This window comes from Myotis brandtii, unplaced genomic scaffold (assembly GCF_000412655.1).
Source record: "Myotis brandtii unplaced genomic scaffold, ASM41265v1 scaffold324, whole genome shotgun sequence".
Classification (NCBI taxonomy): Eukaryota; Metazoa; Chordata; class Mammalia; order Chiroptera; family Vespertilionidae; genus Myotis; species Myotis brandtii.
Genome location: NW_005362439.1, coordinates 958,735 through 980,840, shown reverse-complemented (window position 1 = coordinate 980,840; position 22,106 = coordinate 958,735). Strand labels below are relative to the sequence as shown.

General features: G+C 48.3%; 1 protein-coding gene and 1 pseudogene across 1 annotated transcript; both read right to left on the bottom strand.

The window, feature by feature from the left end:
- Positions 1 to 3,092: 3,092 nt before the first annotated feature.
- LOC106723587 (probable inactive 1-aminocyclopropane-1-carboxylate synthase-like protein 2) lies at positions 3,093 to 4,506 on the bottom strand. Its single transcript, XM_014543286.1, has 4 exons — positions 4,476 to 4,506; positions 4,216 to 4,358; positions 3,976 to 4,129; positions 3,093 to 3,256 (listed from the first exon to the last, which is right to left on the bottom strand). Exons 1-4 carry the CDS (start codon positions 4,504 to 4,506, stop codon positions 3,093 to 3,095), a joined length of 492 nt encoding a protein of 163 aa, XP_014398772.1.
- A 1,108-nt stretch (positions 4,507 to 5,614) lies between these two features.
- LOC102243361 lies at positions 5,615 to 17,341 on the bottom strand (annotated as a pseudogene).
- Positions 17,342 to 22,106: the final 4,765 nt, after the last annotated feature.

Here is a 22,106-nt window from a genome sequence, read left to right as displayed (position 1 = left end):
AGAAGGGGAAGGGGCCCAGGGCCGGGCTCCAGACCTTGGCGAGGAAGGGGCGGGCCACCCGCCACCGCCCCCTGACTCTGGTCTCCTCCCTCTGGCTCTTTGGGGTGCCTCCCTTTGCCTCCTGGTTTAGCCCCCCCAGTGTCCAGGCAACTGAAGCCTGCAATGCGCCAGGGAGAAACCTTTCCGGAGTTAGGCGAGGGCATCCTTAAAACATCCTTCCCTACCAGCGTGTACACTGGAGTTCGTAGTTGCTTCCTTTGGATCTAGGCAACATTTGTTGGAGTCTGCCACCGACCCTGCATGTTCCGGGGCTTTGGCGGCGAGTGACACCACCCAGGGCCCCCGGCTTGCTCAGAGGCTTGAGTAGAAAAGTCTCCTTTCCCCGCGACAGGACAGCAGCAGGTTCCCTCCGTGCAAGCACAGCGGGAAGACCTGGCGGCCTTCTGACCACTCCATTTGTCTTCACGTTGGCCTTGCCGCTAATTAGCATCGTGACCTCGAGCAGCTCTCGTGGCTTTTTCAGTCCTCCGTGTTTTGTTCTGTAAAATAAGCCACTTCTCTCTGTTCACCTCATAGCATTCTATTTAATCCAGACCAGTAGTCTTATTGAAGGGCTGTTTCGTGCCAGATCTCTGCCAGTGCTGGAATGGACTGCTGAGTGCGATGGAAGCATACAGCAGGGAGATTTAATCCCACCCCCACAAACACATGCACTGGCCCCCACAGGGAGCCCGACACACACACACACCCTACACACTTAGGAAGCGATGATTGGGTCCTGAAGGATAAGTCCTAGTTAGCTAGCTGGACGATGGGGTGTTAGAGCAGAAAAAACATGTTGATAGGGCCTTGAAGGTTAGGGTCAGTGTAGAACATTCGTGAACAGTACAAATCCAGCACCTCTGGAACTGACTGGTGTGGCGGAAAGGCCAGAGATACGAGCAGGGGTGAAGACATGACTCTTACATAAACCATGGTAAGGACAGTGGAATTCTTACTAAAGGCAACAGGAAAAATACAACATGATACTTGACTGAGAGACTGAAATCAACTCTGCTAAGACTGAGAACAAAACAAGAATGTCCTCTCTCACCACTTTTCAACATTGTACTGGGGGTTCTAGGCAATGCAATTGGAACTGAGAAATAAATACCAAAAAGGACAAAGGGCAATGACCTTTATTAGCAACATAATTGTGTACATTGAAAATTCAAAGAAACCCCTCCCCCCCCCCAAAAAAAAACACACAAAACAATGAGAGCTAATAAGTGAATTTAACAAGATCACAGTATTGTTGGGTGATGGTTCTTTCTGGGTCTCTCACATTATTGCTTGTCTTGCAGGCAGGGGCCCTGACTGCCTTTGTTCTAGGCTATGTTTTCCAAAGATATTATACATATGATTTATATATATAAAAGCCTAAGTGACCGTTCCAACCGAACAGATGGCCGAACAGGCTGCGTGGGGCAACCAGGCTGGCAGGGGAGGCAGTTGGGGGTGACCAGGCCAACAGTGGGGACAGTTAGGGGCGATCAGGCAGGCAGGCGAACAGTTAGGAGCCAGTGGTCCCGGATTGTGAGAGGGATGCCTGACTGCCAGTTTAAGCCCAGATTGGAAAGGATGCAGGCTGGGCTGAGGGGACACCCCCGCTGCACAAATTTTGTGCACCAGGCCTCTAATATGTATATACTTGTAGATGTGAATATCTGTATAGCAAACTGCCTTTGAGGATTGTATATTAGCTGCCATTTCAAAGATCCCAAGAGCATCTCTGGTTTTCATGTACCTTCTTTTCTGATTCCATGATCTCCCTCATTCATCCAATGAATTCCTTTCTGTTTCTATTAGCCATCGTTGATTTCTAAAAAACCATGTGTAGAGAAAAAAACTGGAAGAATGATGATTTTTTCTTATGCTTTTTGATTAAAAAAACAAAATCAGAAGATTGTCATCAAGGAACAATAACCACCAAACCTGGACCCAAACGAGAGGATGGTCACAAACTCAAGGGACTGACCAAAGCCATCTATCAGCGCTGAAAGCTCTGTCTATAAAATGAGGGTAGTCACTGCTCTGTCTACTTCACAGAACCAGTGCTCTGACTGAAGCCCAAGCGAGCAAGGGCTTTGCAGAAACACTCATGGGTGGTGTTATTTGAACAGCCGAAGAGGCTAGAGAGAAAAATGGAAGACCCCAGGCTTGGCACCAGAGATTCATTTTAAAAGCTTTTTGAAAAGGCAAGAAGGGAAAGAGCTTGTATTTAAGCAGGAATATCTGCAATTATATCACCACCCTGCCATTTGGCAACTCGTGTGGAAGGTGGCTGTGATCTCGTTAGGGTTCTCTGGAACACTGCATCCAACCCTAGAAAACCTCCTTCAATGAGGGATCTTTTTATCTCTTGCTTCCTTGCATGCCCCAGACTCTATTCTTCATGTATAACCTGCCTTGGAATTTAAAAATAAAAAGGACAAAAAAATTAATAGTTCCCAAAGGTGATTATGAAGAGTGAGGAAGAAATAAAACAGGCCTGGAATTTAAGAGAATATGAACTTTATTAGGTTTCAAATACAAAAATAAACCCATCTAAATAGGGAGGCAGGGATGGACATTGAGCGAGTCAACGTCATCTTCAATTATGACATGCCTGAGGAATCGGACACCTACATCCACCGGGTGGCCCGTGCCGGTCGCTTTGGCACCAAAGGCCTGACTATCACTTTTGTGTCTCATGACAATGATGCCAAAATCCTCAATGATGTTCAGGGTAGGTTTGAAGTCAACGTGGCGGAGCTTCCTGAAGAAAGGGACATCTCCACATACACTGAGCAGAGCCCGTAACCACACACCTGACATCCCGGAGCCACCCTGCTTCCCACGTGCTGCTTCAAGTCCTCTTTCTACGCGACAGCGAGGCTTTCTTTTTCTGTTCAAACACTGTACATTTGTGCAACAATAAATTTGTATTATGGGAAAATAAATAAATAAAATAGGGAGGCAGACTCCCTTTGTTCTAGGATTTTCAACCCCAACCCCATAAAAACATTTTGCTCTCACACAATGGCTAGCAAAGAGTAAAAAGAATCAAGTTCTCAAAAATGAGAGGTATCCACGTTTACGAAGGAGGATGAGCTGGAGGATGAGCTGGAGCGCCTGGTGGACGGGGAGGACACACTTTCCACCAGTGCATCCTCCAGTTGTTTCTCTATCCAATTCTGCTTCTTATCGGTTAGCGCCTCAGAGAACCGCTGCATGGCTTTAGGGTCCAAATGGAGATAGAAATAGAATTAGTGGGTTTTCAGGTAGGCCCCGGAAATCCCCAGGTCATGGTAGACCATCACGGAGCCACTCTTCAGGGATGTGGAACTTCAGCCTACCCTTCTTTGGGATGCATTTCTAAGTCTACCCACGACATCCCTGAGAGCTCATTTTTAGCTTCAATGACACAGCATGTGCTGCAAGACATTTGTCTCATATCAAATCCTATAACCTGGTGATAGACTTGGACTCATCAATGTTTCTATTGCCTCTAGTGTCCCTTCAAACAGTCTATTCTCCTCAGTGGCTCAAAAATTTTATAACATAAATGCTCTTTCTTCACTGCTCGATTCCCAGCAGGTAGAACAGTGTCCAGCATGTGGTGAGATGCAACACATCATTGTTCTGTTCTCATAACCTTCAGAGGAGAATCTGACTCCAGAGAATAACATCCAGGGACATCCTATTTATCTCACCTACTAACTCAAGACCCACAGGGCAGAGGACCACTTCTGATTAGTGCCCTGCTCAATGGCGGGTCATGTAATCCCTGTTTGCAAAGGAACTTAATCAAAATATGAAAGTGCAAACCATCTATGGTATAGATGAACTATAGCTATAGCTTATTGGCCTTATTACGCAAGGCCAATAAGGAGGACTCAGCTATTGGACTACAGGAGTGGAAGACACCAGGAGTGGAATGTCAGCACCACTCACCGACTTTCAGGCGGAGGGGATTATCCGTAAAGGTGAGGCGGAACCAGCCAGGCTCCTTACACATGTAGGCCTTGCCAGGGGCCAATAGGAGCTTGTTGTCCAGGAAGCGGCGATAAAGGAGCTGCTCTTCCTCAAATGTGCATGGGTCCAGGTACTAGGGAAGGCAGGGGGACAGAGCTGAGCCCAAGACCTAGCAGGCAGGTCTGCCCGAGGACACCTGTCCTCATTTCCAGAGCTCACCTCTTTCAAGTTGACCCAGATATAGAGGCCAGAGCCATGACTGAGAAAAGGGACCTTCATTGTCTTCAACTTGTTGGTGATGTACCTGTGAGCTTCCTGCATCCGGGAGCGATTAGTGGGCAGGTACACGTTGTCAATCCATTCTGGATGGTGATAGGGGAGAATGCTGTCACAGGTCTTGTGGCAAAGAACTGCCAAGAATTCTTTGCCACATGCTCCCTACCTGGACTTCCTGGCAGCTATTTCTGTCCAAGACTGACTCTGTACTATATTTGAGCTGATAGCATCCATATTCGAAACTCACCTCCTACCTACCTACAGCTCTGGAGGAGACACGGGGCTTCTCAGTAAACCTGTAGGAGTGTTCTGTTTGAGTTTACAGCTCTGACGCTAAGAGTCAGGGCATCCTCCTATAATGGGTTGATGCTGCTGTTGTCAAATGAGCAGGAAGCAGGAACTCACAGCTCCCCCTACCTCCTACCTTACAGCCTCACACAGTGGACTTTGTTGTATTTGGCGATGATCTTAGCCCAGTTGTTCTCAGCATTGGCAGCACATAGAACCACCAGGGGAGCTTGTGAAAATGCTCATGGCGAACAGACAGGGCCCAGGAGCCTCCAGACAGGACTGGGCATGGGTGGGGGTGGCACACTAGCAGTGGTTTTCTTCGTCTCTGCCCAAGTCCTTTCCACACAGTCTCACACTGAATCCTTCCAAATGCCCACACGGCCAGTATTCAATCCCCACTAAAGCCAAGGGTTGGTCTCCTCATCAAAGAAGCTGTGAGAGAGGCTCACGGGGACAGTATTCTCATGCCTGTTTTGCTGATGAGGAAGCTGAGGTTAAAAAAGTGAGGTTACTCAGCCAAGGTCACAGAGCTAGCTGAGAAAAAATGTCTGACTTCTAATCGAGTGCTCTTTATTCAACACTGACACCTAAAAAAAAAAACTGGAGGGGGCATTTGCAGAGGCTGTGATCGGAGTCCGTGTTACCCAGCTCCTGCCGGGGTGAAAGAAGAAGTCCTGGAATTGGGTGTCACCCTGGTCTTGGCTCTAACTTCTGGAGGGACTCAGGCCACTGTCATCCTGGAGGTTTAGTTCAACCTCACACTTTGGAAAATGTGGCCATTTCTAGACCATCCCACCCTGAGCAGGTGCTGGGGTAGTGACTCCCAGGGCATCACACACACAATGTCAAGGAAAGGCCAAGTCCTTGGGCAGTGGGACAAGAAGAAAGGCGGTCAGCCACTCCTATACAACTTGAGCCTTCCCCTTTCTCCTCCATCCCATACAGCCGCGCTGCCCAATACGGAAGTTGCTAGCCACATGTGGCTATTGAGCACTTGGAATATAGGTAGTCTGAATTGGGACACACTGGATATTAAAGACATAATCTGGACTTTAGGAGAATATAGAATTTATTAGATATAGGATACAAAACAAAACTCATCCAAAGCTCTCTTTATTCCCATAGGCTTTCCCACCAAAATCTCCTATAATCATTTCACACCCCAAAACCACTAGCAAAGATTAAAGATATCAAAGCTCCCAGAAATGACAGATGCTCAGTGGAAGGAGGGCGATGGTGGGATCAGATGAGCTCATTCCTGGAGCCCCACTGTTTGCTCTGTCACAGCAGCAAGTCAATACTATACCAGAGGCTGATGTCAGGGAAATTCTAAACATGTGATTGGCTGGAGCTTCTGGTTAGGGGTGTGGGGGGAGAGGGTGGAGCACTTATTCCCCCAGTACGCACTTCATTTGCTTCTCTACCCAATACTGCTTCTGCTCCAATAGTGCCTGTGAGAACCGGTTCATGGCTGGAGGATCCAAATGGAGACAGAGAAAAAGAAAGATTTAGTAGGTTTGCAGGTAATGGTAGACCATCACGGAGCCTCTCGTTCAGGGATGTTGAACTTCAGCCTGCTCTTCTTTGGGATGCATTTCCAAGTCTACCCACCACATCTCTAATGGGTTTTTTTCAGCTTCATTGTCACAGCATCAGCTTGCCAGACACCTTCGTGTCTCATATAAAATCCTATAACCTGGCGATAGACTTGGACTCATCAGGGTTTCTATTGCCTTTAGTGTCCTTCACTCGGTCTGTTCTCCTCAGTAGCTCAAAATTTATTTTTATAACATAAACACTCTTTCTTCACTGCTCGATTCCCAGCAGGTAGAACAGTGTCCAGCATGTGGTGGAATGCAACACATCATTGTTAAATGAATGTCATGTTCTCATAACCTTCAGAGGAGAATCTGACTCCAGAGAATAACATCCAGGGACATCCATGACCATCTGCCTGTCTATCTCACCTACTAACTCAAGCCCCACAGGGCAGAGGACCACTTCTGATTAGTGCCCTGCTCAATGTAATCCCAGGCAGGTCATGTAATCCCTGTTTGCGAAGGAACTTAATCAAAATATGAAAGTGCAAACCATCTATGGTATAGATACACTGTAGCTATAGCTACTCAGCTATAGGACTACAGGAGTGGAAGACACCAGGAGTGGAATGTCAGCACCACTCACCGACTTTCAGGCGGAGGGGATTATCCGTAAAGGTGAGGCGGAACCAGCCAGGCTCCTTACACATGTAGGCCTTGCCAGGGGCCAATAGGAGCTTGTTGTCCAGGAAGCGGCGATAAAGGAGCTGCTCTTCCTCAAATGTGCATGGGTCCAGGTACTAGGGAAGGCAGGGGGACAGAGCTGAGCCCAAGACCTATCAGGCAGGTCTGCCCAAGGACACCTGTCCTCATTTCCAGAGCTCACCTCTTTCAAGTTGACCCAGATATAGAGACCAGAGCCACGATTGAGAAAAGGGATCTTCAATGTCTTCAACCTGTTAGTGATGTATCTGTGAGCTTCCTGCATCCGGGAGCGATTAGTGGGCAGGTACACGTTGTCAATCCATTCTGGATGGTGATAGGGGAGAATGCTGTCACAGGTCTTGTGGCAAAGAACTGCCAAGAATTCTTTGCCACATGCTCCCTACCTGGACTTCCTGGCAGCTATTTCTGTCCAAGACTGACTCTGTACTATATTTGAGCTGATAGCATCCATATTCGAAACTCACCTCCTACAGCTGTGGAGCTGTGGAGGAGACACTGGGCGTCTCAGTAAACCTGTAGGAGTGTTCTGTTTGAGTTTACAGCTCTGACAGGGTTGATGCAAATGTAATCTGAACAATAAAGATTTAGTTAAAAAAAAAAAAAAGGGCCTGGCACCATGTAGGGAAACAGGTAATTGGATTTCTCCTATCTACCCTTTTACTCACCCAAAGATGAAAGTTAAGTTGTTTTCTCAACCAGATTATTTGGTTACTTTCATTTAATTACTAGAGGCCTGGTGCATGAAATCCATTCATGGAGGGGGGTGTCCCTCAGCCCGGCCTGCACCCTCTTGCAATCTGGGACCGCCAGCTCCTAACTGCTTGCCTGCCTGCCTTCCTGACCACCCCTAACCTCTCTGCCTACCTGTCTGGTCACCCCTAACCCCTCTGCTTGCCTGCCTTATCACCCCTACCCCTCTGCTTGCCTGCCTCATCACCCCTAACCGCTCACGTGCCTGCCTGGTGGCCCCTAACCAGTTGCCTGCCTGCCTGATGCCTCTAACTGCCTCTGCCTTGGCCCCCGCCGCTGTGGCTTCATCCAGAAGGACATCCAGAAGGTCGTTCGGCTGTCTGGTCTAATTAGCATATTACGCTTTTATTATTACAGATATCCCAGCTTATTATAGATATCCCAGCTTTTAATTGAAATCTGCTAGACTGGCATCTGTTCTACTACAGGGAATTAAAGAAAGGGGCCCTTCTCTATGTTTGGGCCATGGCACTAAAGGGGGAAGTTCTCCCTGACACCAGCATTCACATCAGATCCAAGGGGCAGAAGAACCCAAGGGCCATAGATGTAGCCACAGCAACTTGCCCAAATGGCAGCGCTTCCTTGGCCACCTTGGCAGGTGAAGTTAGGTCAGACTTGAGGAGTCAGGGCACTTATTTCTTTGTAATCTTTGCCTGAGCAAGCAGAATATTGGAAAGGGGAAAGAGGCCTTGACGTAAGGACGGATTTCTGAAGTTCCCCCTGAAGTCTGCATATGATTGTCTATCCCCTTTCCAGGTAGAGCACGAGCTACCAAACAGCCAGAAATTAAAGCCCATCCTGGCTTTTAGACCAGCGCCTCCCGCTTCTGTCTACACCCTAGTGTCCCCTCTGAGCTGCATCCTGCCTTCCTTCAAACTTCCTGTCCTCCACCATGACACCTGAGACAGCAAACAGGATGTCAGGGGACTGAAGGCATGTCAGAGGCCCAAGCAGACCCAGGAATCCCCCGTGGCCCTGAGCACCGAGATGCCTGGATGGAGCTCAGTACCTCTGTCCTGGAGCAGCCGACACAGCTTGTGCTGGGTGATGCCAGAGATGCCGTGGAGGAAGCCAAAAGCGCCCACAGCAGAGACCACCTCCTTGTTGTGGGTGTACAGAGTGCCAAAACGGAAGCCAGAGATCCCAAAACTCTAGAGGAAGAGAGTAAGGGAGGGAATACCTTATGTTCTTGGCTCCCATTCCTTCCCAACCCAAGGATAGGCTGTTGGGACTCACCTTACTGTTGCCCCAGATCACATGGGTCCTGTTGGGGTCAGGCAAACTGGAGAGGAGACAGTACAATCAAGGTTATAGAGAAATGTTTGAGTGCTGAAGTCTTAAGGTCTATGTGTGGGAATTGGGAACTGGCTGGAGGTCCACTACCCAGACCTTTTGTAGAGGTTTATCTTTATTTTAGACAGTGGTCTTTCTACCATGCCCTCAAGTATCTCATATACAACATGGTATTTAGATCAAAGGTACTTAGGAGGAAAGATCATACTTTGTTTATTTCCACATTTAACTCAATTCCTGAAACTTAGCCAGGTAAATTTATGACACATGAAATCACTGTGCAAAAGCAGGAAGCTAATGTTCTTATTCCCGCTACAGCTGAGAGCAACTCACCTTTTCATGTTCAGAACACTGTGGAATGGGATGGACGCACGAAACTCAGACAGCATGGAAGTCTCATCAATAATCACATGTAGGTTGTGCCTGCAAGTTAGGCAGAAAAGTGAAAACATCAAAGTGCTCTCTCAAATCTTAACTCACTTTCTGTTATGGTCAATTCTGGATACAGATCAGATCCTCCTATTGCCCCAGCAGCCCATCCACCAAAGATCAGGGTAAGGCAGAGGGGCTGGTGCACCAGAAAGGACCTTACACACGGCTAGGGAGTACTTGGAAGGCATAGAATACAAAAGACACACATGAGAAAATCTTACTGAACCTTTCAATCCTCAAGCAGAGACCAATTCGTGGTGTTAAGTGGGTTAAGACTTATATGCAAATCGTGTTTATTCTCCCATTGGCCCTCTGAGGCAGTACTGTTCTCTCCATTTCACAGATGAGAAAATTAGTTTCTGAGACAAAGTTAATACCCTCTATCGGCAGGTTTTGAAGCAGGGACTTGAACCCAATTCTGTCAAATTCTAACCCAGGACTTGCAATGTTCTTCCTTTTGTCCCCATGCTTCACCATTAATTGGTCTGGGTTAGTTATGAGGCTTAGATAAGTGCCTCTCTTCTAGAGAATAGAAGACTATCTACCCCTAACAGGGCTATATAGGGACTTCAGACGTGAACATGTTCTTAGGAGTGGGACATAAAGTTCTGTGGGGATATGTCTTTATCTTCACCCCACATCATCCAACAGTCTCTCTTCCCTGGCACCTCAGGCCAAGTAGTTTGGGAAGTAGATGCTGGAAAAGCGCTCATGCTACAAGAAGTGGCTGAGTAACAAAACTATAGGATGATTGTTACGTAGATGTCTGCACATGGAAAATACTAGAAAGAAATTGGGGAAAAAAAGATTGGTGGAAGCTGTAAGCATGTGGTTGCATTTTCCTTCGTTCCCATTTCAGTTAGTTGTACACCACTTTGCAGAGTACAATAAGCAGTAAGCATAGTTAGGGAAAATTATTTCTGGTTCTGACTTCTTGTCCATGACCGATGGCAATTGGTTTAATTTCAAGGGTTAAACCCCTACCTCTTGGCAAATTCCAGGTATTCCATCAGTGAGTCCAAACTGCCGATGTCTCCCAGAGAATTATTGGGGTTGAAGAGAACAAGACCTCTGACCTTTTTCCCCTGAAAGAACCAAACATAACCCAATGAACACAAATACTTCACATTCAGCCAATGTCAGTCAGGACACCCAATATAAGTCACATAACCAAGGTCTACATAGAACCCTGAAGCAACTACCATACTCCCCCCAGGGCAGAGCAGGAAGCAGCACTGGGGACTGCCACTGAGAAGGCTCAGGGCTCCCAGAGGGACATGCCCCTGGGACACTGCCTCTTCTGAAGAAGGAGCCCGCACAGTCTTGCTGAGGAAGTTGTAGCAGAGTCTCAGCACTGAACCCCCTTCAGGGCAGCAGTGCCCACCCTGACCCATGGTCCTCTCCTTACCTTAAACTTAGCCTCCAGCAGGGCTTTCTCCAACTTGTCCACAATCAGCTGGAATGGCTGGGTGTCCGCCTCAGTGCTCTGGAACACAAACACTGTCTGAGGACCGCCCATCTGACTGCTTCTAAGCTTTGATCCCTCATTCCCATAAACCGTGAATAATCCTTGGCCTTCACACCCAGGGTACCAGTCCTACATGCCCTCTAGTGCTGATTTGTCCATCCTCACCCCATCATCACTTATATGGCAGGAAAGCTAGCCCCACCCATAAACCTTGGAATGCACCCAGAACATTTCATTGCCTAGGTGGGCTGAGCAGGAAAAGGGCCCCATTCTGACCTTCCTCTGCAGGTGGACATGAATCAGCTCAACTTTTGAATACAGGCGGGCAGTTAATGTGAAGCCAGAATAGAAGGGGGTGGGGATCAGAAAGGCATCTGGAAGCACAGGGAGACAAGGCTGTCAGTCCAGGGTCTCTCGGTCAGACCCACCACACCCACCTGACCCCCAGACCAGCAGCAACTCTACTGACAGGGTAGGTTACTTGGGCAATCCCTGCTACTTGGGGAAATGCTTTGGGGCTCAGGCTCTGTAAAAGGTAGCCATTCTTATAAACAATATTTGGGGAACAAAACTCAAGTGTCCTTGCCTTGGGGCTACATTATAGAAGGAGACAAAGGAAGAACAGTGCTCTGAATGGCTCAGAAACCAAGGTGCAAATCAAGCCTACCTTGCTAGCATGGTGAGCACTGAACATTTACAACTTCTGGTCAGTTCCAGGGCAAACACCAGAGGCTGAGGCCCCTGCACACGGAGGGCTCTTTCTCTCCACATGACTCATGTTATCTACATCTGGTGGTCTCAAGTATGCTTCTCCTCCCATCATTTGGCCTTATTGATGAACTAACCGAGGACCTACTGATTTGAATGAAACTGGCCACCTTGGTAACTACCTTCCAAGCAGCCAAAGCTCATTAAAGTCTGAGACCCTTGCTCAGACATTGTTAAGAGGGACACTGAGAACAGATCTTTCAGTCTTATTTGATCTAGAACTCAATAGACATTGTTTTTGAGGAGGAGAAGGTGATAGAAATTCTATATAGTTTAAGCCAGTTTACCAGGGCTCTCTGTATTGGAATTGAGCCCCAAATCCCAGCTAATAATATAATGGGTTGATTCTCACCATCACCATTCCCAAGGGCATACCTCCTTGAGGACCCTCCCTTGATTTCCTTCCTCATTAAGTGGGGATGCAAATCCCTCACTCCTATAGAAACAGCAGGAAAATATAACCAGTGTAGGAGAGTCCCGGCACTTTAGGGCAAGGGCCTTCAGTCAAGATGCTCTTCTTCTTCGAGGCCCAGTGCCTGTGTGCTGCTATTTCCCTGAGGGAAAGCAGAGCCCATCAACTTACCACCTGGATCACCCAGCACCATGGTCAGGGTCAAGAAGACAGAGAGGGAGCTATTGAGAACAACCACCTGAAGAAGATGCACAGAAGGTAGAAGTAAAAACCCAATCTCCATGAATGATGGGCTAGTCCCTCTGTCTCCCACCCCCTCAGTAGGGACAGGGACCAGGAGCCTCCAAAGTTGGAATCCATTGGCTTTTATTCCATCTTGGCCCTGAAGGCCTCTGCTGGTTCTCCCTGTACCCTTTAGAAAAGGCGGGCCCCTTAAGAATACATCTCTCCACTAGGAGATAAGTGAGGCTGGGAAACTGACTCACATTTTCTGGAACAAGCAGGTCAGGTGCCTTGCAGTAGTAGGTCAGGAACCGGGCTACTTCTTCCCTCAGGCTGTAGACAGACCCAGAGAGATCTTGTGGTTTCAGGCCCAGGAGCCCTTTCATATTCAGTATCTAGACTTCAGTCTTTTCCAAAGAGCAAGGTGTCTAATCTCATGTTACAGGGTTACTGACAAAGATTATTGATTCCCGAGGTGACAGACAATTAGTGTGAGAGCTTGGGCTATTTTTATTATACCAGGCTGCCTCCTAAATTGTGTTCTAGACATTTTCTAGAGGTTTCACTGAAAGAAACAGAGGTAGCCAACCAAGAATCTGATACTTTGAGTTCTTCCCTGCCTGAGAACTGGTGCCTGTGGACTAGGAGGCCATGGATCTGGAAGTTACTTACAATGCATGTCCTCTCCAATCAGGATATTGCAGAAGGTCACCATCAATGTAGTTCATGTCACTCTGACTCAACTGTTGACAAATAAAGCATGAGGACAGCCAGACAAGGGAAGCCCCACAGTCCCCACAGTCTTCATCTTACTCCTAGGATGCAGGTGGGCATTTGCCCTACAACACAGGGCCTCCCAGAGGGCAATGGGGACACATGCTGCATGCTCCTCAAGGAAGAGAGGCCTTGACCTTATCAGATCACACAAATGGATAACTTACTGAGAACTGCTGAATTAACAGCCTCCCCAACTGTACACTTGGGCCAGGGGCTCCCTTGTCAGTCTACCCAAAATATACCCATCCAAAGAATACCTTTGAACAGTCAGAAAATCCAGGAGATGACACATGCTATTCTAGAAGCCGTTTCCCCACTCCCTTTCCCAATCGCCTAAGTCCCACTCCTATAGCTACCACATGCTAGGGGGACTGGGCCTGAATATGGGCCCCAGCAGCCCGGAACTTGGCTTACCCTTTCAGTCAGCAGATCAATGCAGAGCTTGTTCTCACTGAGGCCAAGGTTAATGAAGCCCTGCTGATGGAAGGAATCTGAGATCAGTCCTCCTGCCCAGCCTAGATGAACCCTTTAAACATGTCAAAAAGTACTCTTCCCGGATGATTTCCAAAGGGGAGAACTCACTGTCCCATGAGGCAATTCACAGCCCCAAAATCATACAGCTTGCAATATCCCCCTTTAGAGCCATAGAGATAGTTACATACCAGTGACCAGTCACTTGGTTCTTATTGACTAGAATCAATAGGCTATCATTAGGCTAAGTGCTTCTTGTTCATTGCCTTCATTCTCACAACTCCTAAGAAAAGGGTTCTATGATGATACCTGCTTTAAAGGGAGTGAAGCTAAGAAAGGACAAGTAAACTTTCTCAGGGAAAGAAACCAGAGAGAAAGAGGGGAACCCTTCATCTTTCTTAAGCATGTCACTATTTGTGCCCATTCCCTTATCTATAAGGATGAATACCATCTACTTTATAGGGCCAGGAAGAGCAAGCAAGAGAGCACAGTGCTTGGCACAAGACTCATTAAATCCTAGTGACTTTGACTCTCTAGTTTACCCTTGCCATATGACCTTGGTGATGGACAGACTCTACCTGCCTGCCCAGAGCCTGGATCCATAAGTACCACATACCCATCTCTTGTTATTCCCATTTCCATGTGCAGGCCTTTCAAGTTATTAGAGGAGCTACAGTTCCTCAGAGTCCAAGGAGGTACCTGACTCACTTGGCCCCCAGAAAAGCACATGGCCACTGAGCACATGTCACTCAGCTAGAAGCAGAGAGATGATATACTCGTGCCGTCCTCTACTCTCTGACCGGAGAGCTGTTGTGAACATCCCTTGTTGGAAGCCTTTCATTGACACCCTGTCACCCTTAGGATAATATCCTACCCCTGTCCTACCCCTGTCCACACTTCTTGTCACAGCCCTCATTGCCCCTACTCTATCCGCATGGGCCTCCTTTCCATTCACTCCAAGCCCTTCCCACCTAAAGCTTCACACATGTTGTTGCTTGCCCGCCCCCGCCCCCCCCGGACCCCACATCCCACTACCTCTGGCTGGTTCAGTCTTTAAGACACCTTCCCAGACCACCCAAACTTGGTATCCCCTTAGTGCTCTCTGAAACGTCATTAATCTTTAAATCCTCATGGCTGATGACTATCATTTCTAGACTGGGTCCCATGGTAACAGGCCCACTTCTACTGTGACCACAGTGACTCCTAGAAGGTAAGAGCAGGGATTAGGGAAAGCAGAGGGGAAGAAGGGAACCCAGTCTCAGCCCTTCACCTTTCTTGGGCATGTCACTCTATTTTGTGCCCATCCCCTTATCCATAAAGAGAAAAATACCACCTACTTCATAAGGCCGCGAAGAGTAAGCGAGAGAGCACAGTACTTGGCACAGGACTCAGTAAATCCTAGTGACTGGGCCTCTCTAGTGTGCCCTTCCCACCACCCACATCCTCACCGAGGTGTTCTTGTCCTCATGGTATTTGTCTCCTTGGTAGGCTATGAAGTCCTGGAAGTTGGACTGGTATAAGGCAGAGATGTCAATCCCACGGTTGGATAGGTAACAGCTGATAAATGCAGTTTTTTAATCACTCAGTTGGTGACTTAGCTGGTCAGGCTCCCTGGATGACTGGGCCTGCTGACCGCCTCCAGCACCACCCTTTGAGTCCAGGGAAAGGCGAGGCAGTTGGAGCTCCAGGCTACTTGAGGCTCCGGAGTGTAAGAGGTTGACCACCTCGCACATTAAATGGACGAGGATGGCTTCCTGGTCCCTGATATTCTGACTGTGCCGTTGCTTCTCCTGCTCCAGGTCCTCCTGCTGGTGCCTGCTCTCCAGCTGCAGGATGTACTCATTTATGATCTTCCGCAGACGCAGGATCACTTCCATCACCCGGGGGTGGGGCCTGTGAAGGGTGTCTGATTGGTGACTCACATTCTGGCATTTAGTTTTGGCCTTAGGAGGCTGGCCTGAACCTGCAGAGAAAGAAGGAAACCACGTACTGCAGCAACATAGACTCTCCTGACCTTCAGGTGCAGGCCTGCAAGGGGAATTCTAGCATGTATTTAAAATAATATATTGTTCCAATACTACTTACCCTGTGCTAGAGGAAAGGAAAAGAATCCACATCCTATATAATAAAAGGCTAATACGCAAATTGTCCACTCAGGAGTTCGACCGCTCGCTATGATGTGCGCTGACCACCAGGGGGCGGCACAGAGTGAAAGAAAGCCATGGTCAGCAGCTGGCAGCTGGGGGAAGGAAGCTCGATCAGCCCTGATCACCAGCCAGGCCTAGGGACCCTACTCATGCATAAATTCCATGCAGTGGGCCTCTAGTTTTACTATAAAAAGTGAAATCAAATTTAATGAAGTGTAAAGGAAGAACTATGAATGAATCTCACATGTGATTAGATTATCAATACTTAAAAGCTGAATAGCACTTAAAACAAATCCAACAGCATGATAAGATAACCTTGTGGGGTTAATTGAGAATGGAAGGGTAGTTCAATTCTACATTTATATTAACTTCATTAAAAAATCCTAAAAAGATAAAAATCACTTCACCTATAAAGATGCTAAAAAGACATTTGACAAAATTAGACACCGATTCTTGACTTAGAAAACTTATTAAGATGAATGGATACCTCTTTAACCTAAGATAGTCTAAGCCAAAACACCAGCTTCCTACTAAATTGGGAAAATCTGAAGAGTTTGAACTTCTAAATGAATTATTAGGCCATTCATTCATTGTCAATGTTCAAAATCGTACATTGCACCAGAAGTCTCAGCCAAGAACATTAGGCAAGGAAATAAATCAGGGTTAGAGATGGGGAATTTGGTTGTTGTTTTCTGCAGATTGTTACTGTCTTCTTGGAAGACAGAATTAACAGATGATATAGAACAGTGGTTCTCAACCTTGGCTGCACATTAGAATCACCTGGGAATCTTTTTAAAATCCTGATTTCTGGGTCTCATCCTCCGGAAATTCTGTTTCTTAGTTATGGGCTGGAGCCACAACATTAGTAACAAAGAAACAGAATTTCTGGAGGATGAGACCCAGAAATCAGGATTTTAAAAAGATTCCCAGGTGATTCTAATGTGCAGCCAAGGTTGAGAACCACTGATTTAGAAGATAAACTGGTATAGTTATAGGCTAGGGGCCCACCTCATGTTTCTGCAATTACAGTTTTATTGTAACGTAGCTACACCTATGTGGCATGTATATGCCAGACAGAGTTTAATAGTAAATGCTAGATCCCCATTTTCAATCTGGATCATTTACCTAATTGGTGAGCCTAACGACTGCCCAGCTAACGGCAGCTTTGTTTTCATTTAGTCCTAAATGTTGGGAGGTCAGAATTCTCCCCAACTTTCAGATAGAGCAATTAAGGACATAATTTATTACAGTCCTTTGAATTTAACGAGGTCGCCCAATATATCCAGGATGAGAATGAATGGTGTAGGTTACTTTGGGGGACACGGAACCCTCTGAAAACACATTATCATCAATGGCAGGCTCTGGTCTAAGGTCTTTGTACACACACGTGATTGAATCCTCAACACGACTATGAGGAGAGCACCTCCATTAGCCTCACTTTACAGATGAGAAACCTGAGGCCCAAAAGCAGGAGGTAACACAAGTTTGGGTCAGGGGAGCTTTAAAACGAAGTCCACTACCCTCAGACTCCACCGCCCTCTTAAAAATCCCTCCTCAAGGCTTCTTTCTGGAAGGATGCACATGTATTCAAGGCGTGGCATTCACTCCTTGGGATGCATAAGCCCAATAAGTCCATCGCTGCCCAACCCCACTGGCCGGAGGGGGTCCAAGAAGCCCCAGGCAGTGTCTGGTCCAAAGCCACCCTCTCGCTCCACATCCCACGGCTCTCCCAACCCTGCCACCAAGACTTACGTGGGTCTCTGTTTCCACTCATCTCTTCTTTGGTCCCAAATCCTTACGCACGAAGAAATCAACCTTGACGACCAGGGCTCAGGCACTGTTCCAGGGTCCTCCTCCTCTCACTAAGCTTGGTTCCTGTGTTGGGCCAGCAGCTCTGCTTTTAAAGAAAAATGAGCTATTCAGGGCAGCAATGAGATCCACCTTTTCCCTTTCGAGGGGATCTCTCCAGGAGCTCCCTATCACCTTCCTTGGCCCCATTACAGAGAAAGGGTCTGCAGTGCCCACACCTGAGGTCACCCCACCTTGGAGCTGTGGTTCTCAAACTTTGGTGGCATTGGCACCACCTGGAGAGCTAAGGAGACCCTACAGGCAGTTGGAGGTAGGCTAGGGCCAGGGCCAGGGAAGTATCTCAAGATCACAGGTGCTTTGAATACCTACCAACCTTTGAGAACCACTGGACCAAGTGAATCTCACTGAAATCACAAATGAGCTACTAACTTTCTCTGTCTCTGAAAAGACTGAGACTGAGAGCAATCTGAATGGTGAGCCTAGGGCAGAGGGACAACTTGACAAGGAGGCACTGGAGTGATCGCCAGGAGGGTCGGTCCCAACCCCCAGCCCTACTGGCTCTGTGTCCTTGGCAAACCTCCCCAGCCTTGCAGGTCCTCAGTCTCTCCTTGTGAGAGGGGGGAGGCCATGACATCCAGCTCACAGAGGGTGCTGTGAAGGCTAAATGGGAGGACATGCCAAAATGACAGGTAGGACTGCCCCATGACTGTGTCTGTGTCACCCTGGTCAGCTCCTGTCCTTCCTTCCCTGGAGCTTGACAAACAGAAGCAAGGCCCAAAGCAGCCTGTGGTCTGAAAATACCCTGCCTTGTGACTGTTCTCCAACTTCAGTGGGTGCTTGTTTAACAGGCAGGTGCCTGGGCTCCACTCAGGGTCTGAGTCAGGTCATCATTGGGCCCAGGAGGCTGCACTGTGAACCTGCCTCCAGTATAGAGCAGGCTAGGTGGGCAGGGCTCAGGCCTCTGCTCTAGCTGGGCTGCAACACCCGTACTGCTCTGCTCCCAGACACCTGCCTGGCTCACTCCCTCTCCTCCTTCAAGTCTTTCCTCAAATCACCTTCTCTGACCACCCAGGTAATTCCACACGCTGCTCCACCTCCCATACAGCAGTTCCCCCGCCCATTCTTCCTTTCCTTTTTTTTATAGCCTTTTCCCCCTTCAAACGTACCGCAACTTTACTTATTTATTATGTTACAGTTTCTTTTCAGTTCCCCCTTCTAAACTCCATGAGAGCAAGGGTCTCAGATGGTTTTGTTAATTGCTGTTTTCTCAAATGCGAAGAACCATATTGGCTACTGGGGAGCTCAGTAACATTTACAAATGAACATATGAATGAGTGGATGAATGATACTATAATGCGATTATCCGAAGTCTGGGTCCCCTTCTGGACTACAGGTTTCTCAGGTTCTGCCATTGTCCCAAGGGGTTTTGGTTAGGGTTTGTTGATGATTATTGGTAACTAACCAATTAGTGAGGGATGACGGGAATGGAGGAATTGATCAGTCGTAGCTCCAGGTGAATGTTGATGGTTGAAAGAAGATTTGCCCAGAGGAAAACCCTCATGTCCCTCAACCTCCTGCATTTCCCACCACTCCCTCAGCTGATGCTCTCTCCTAGCAGTGGGCCCCCCTCCCAGCACAGCGCTGTCCCGTGGATTTGCCAAAAGGGGTCGCTGAATCCTAACTTTCCTTCCTGGCTCAGAAAACTCAGGGCAGCTACAGCTCAGGACTCAGAAGCCAGGGTGAGAGTGGAAGGGAAGGCCTGGGAAGGCCCAGAACCCCTCCTAGAGCCGCCAGTGTGTCTTCTGCAAGTATCATGTCCAATAAAGTACTGGGCACCTGGCTGGGCTCAGGCAATACAATCCCGTTCTAACTCAACTCAGATGCAAACCCTGGACTCTCCTTAAAGGTTCTAAGCTGCTAGTTGCCCACCTGCATGTGCTCTGACCGTGGCACTCGTACCTAACTAGATTGCAAAGACCTCCCAGAGAGAGAACACCTGTGTGCTTGTACCTCTCTTTAGCCTTAGGGCCTGAGCATAAAGTAGGTGTCAAGTACTGTAGCTGCTTTTGGTTTCTTTGTTTGCGTCTGACATGGGGAAACAGGTGATTGAAAATGGACAGCATATATAAATAAATGGAGTTGGATAAGTTCTGTGAAGAAAACTCATGCTGAGTAAGGGATTGAGACCAAGAGAGAAGGCTATAGAGATAGGGTAGTTAGAAAAAAGACCCCCCAGGAAGGGAAGGAGCAAAGCATGTGGACCTCTGGGAATAGTGTTCTAGGCAAAGCACAGCAAGTGCAAAGGCCCTGAGGTGGCAGCATATATTTGCTGTATTTGAGGAAAGGACCACACAAGGTGTGATAAAGCTTAATAAGGACTTTGGCTTTTATCCTGAGCATGATGGGAAGACAGGACAGGTCTTCCAGAGCTGCTACCTGAGTGATTAACTGCCTTGTGGGGCTGGCTGGGGTTCACAAGCCAGCCAGGATGCCCCGGGCAATGGGAGAGGTGTTTCTGGCTTGGACTCACTTGTTATTGCTACAATAGATCCCCGCTGCCCCTAGAAAGCCCAAGGTCTTCATCTGAAGTCTGTGGAGCTGCAGGATAACATTCTCAACCAGGGCCACATAGAGTCACCTGGGAAGCCCCCCCACCAATGCCAAGTTCCGCCTCTGCCCCACTGATGCAGGGGATGAGCATCACTCATTAAGAACCACTGTTTCAAGGGCCTGTGGATGGACCTCTCGTCCCACCCCCTATTCTATCTGCATGTACATTTGGTGTAAAAGGGATGAGAAGATCCATGGCTTTCATCAGATGTCCCCAAAGATCCAGAGTCATATTCTAAGGTAGAGGGGGTCTTCCAGGGAAAGCTAGTTTAGAGCCCACCACCCGGGGTGCTCACTGCTCCCTTCATCCTACACCCCCCCCCCCCCCCCCCCCCCCCCCCCCCGCCACTTCCTTTGCTTTGGCTCCTCCATCTCTTCCCTCTGCCTGGATTTCTTTTGATGGAGCATCTCCTTCCAGCACTTAGCGTGCTGCCAGCCTTCAATATGTCTTCAAATATGAGTAACCCGTTCTCCTTCCAGACCCGAGGCTCCGTTCAGTCAGTCTTTTCTGGGCTCTTTCTGTTTTCTTTCCCCAGGGTCTTCCTGCTTCTTCTGCCCCAGAGGAGCTGGTTCCAACCACCCTGTCCTCCCCCACCCAGGACTCAGTATAGTGCTTAGGACACGAAGAGAAGGTTTGGTTGTTCTTTTATTAAATATATTTTTATTGATTTCAGAGAGGAAGGGAGAGGGAGAGGGAGAGAGAGAGAGAGAGAAACATCAATGATGAGAATCATCAATCGGCTGCCTCCTGCACCCCCCACACTGGGTATTGAGCCTACAACCTGGGCATGTGACCTGACCGGGCATGTGATCTCCTGGTTCATAGATTGATGCTTAACCACTGAGCAACACTGACTGGGCATGAAGAAAAGGGTTTTGTTTCATTTCCATGAACACTATCTCTGCTTGTCACCCACACTTCAGAGCCCAGGGCCCCCTTCAAGCCCTGGTCCTGGGATAAAGGCCAGGTGACCTGGGCCTGGGTGTGCTGGGGAGAACGTGCAGGAGACGGCAGCAGGGGTGCCTGGGGCCTGGCTCCCTGAGGACAGCACTGTCTGGCTTTGGCGGGCACTGAGCTCATCTGATGGCGATGGTCCCGAGAAGTTTCTCTGTCTGTGTGGGGTGTGGGGTGTGGGGTGGGCAGTGTGCTCTATATGGAGCTGTTGTCAAGCACCTGAGGTTCAAGGCACAGTTTAAGGCCCATCTCAGCCACTTACAAACCGTGTGGCTGTAGGTTATTAACTATCTCCGGGATCAATGTCTCACGTGTGAAGAGACACGAGGGAACAGGGGTTCAGAGGATTATGTGAAATAACAAATATAAATTTGATCCCCTTGTTCCAATTCTTTCCAGACACAGACCCTGTCCCCTGGGTCCAGCATGGCGTCTCCCTGAGCAGCTTCCTGCTTCCCTGGCTGCTCCCAGGACACCTCTTCTTCCCCCACCAGCTCCTTAGGCCCAAGGAATCCATGGGCCTAGCTGAGCCACTTAGTAATGGGCTGCAGTGCAGGGCTCTTTCTGCCCAACCCCTTGCTTCTCTCTTCTTGGCCAGGGCCAAGGCCTGCGGGCCTTCCGCCTCCTCCTGCTCCTGCCCGCTATTCCTCCCAGCTGTTTCCTCAAATAGGTGGAGGTTAATTCACCTAGAACAGTGGTTCTCAACCTTGGCTGCACATAGAATCACCTGGGAATCTTTTTAAAATCCTGATTTCTGGGCCTCATCCTCCGGAAATTCTGTTTCTTTGTTATGGGGTGGGGCCACCCACCCCATAACAAAGAAACAGAATTTCCGGAGGATGGGGCCCAGGAATCAGGATTTTAAAAAGATTCCCAGGTGATTCTAATGTGCAGCCAAGGTTGAGAACCACTGACCTAGAAGGAGGAGCCTGGCGGGCACAGGTGTGAGACATTTTAGTGTCCGCTTGTCTGAGGACATGAACTGGCAGTGAGAAAGCCGAGGTGCTAACCCAGCCGTGGGCAAACTACGGCCCGCGGGCCAGATCCAGCCCGTTTGAAATGAATAAAACTAAAAAAAAAAAAAAAAGACCGTACCCTTTTATGTAATGATGTTTACTTTGAATTTATATTAGTTTACACAAACACTCCATCCATGCTTTTGTTC

Bases quoted from the DNA above. Each gene is read 5' to 3' on its own strand.
- LOC106723587 (XM_014543286.1), bottom strand. From the start codon at position 4,506: ATGGATGCTATCAGCTCAAATATAGTACAGA. The intron at 4,359-4,475 runs GTCAGTCTTGGA...ATCACCATCCAG, and splicing joins CAGCTCAAATATAGTACAGA to AATGGATTGACAACGTGTAC. The intron at 4,130-4,215 runs GTGAGCTCTGGA...TGCCTTCCCTAG, and splicing joins TCTGGGTCAACTTGAAAGAG to TACCTGGACCCATGCACATT.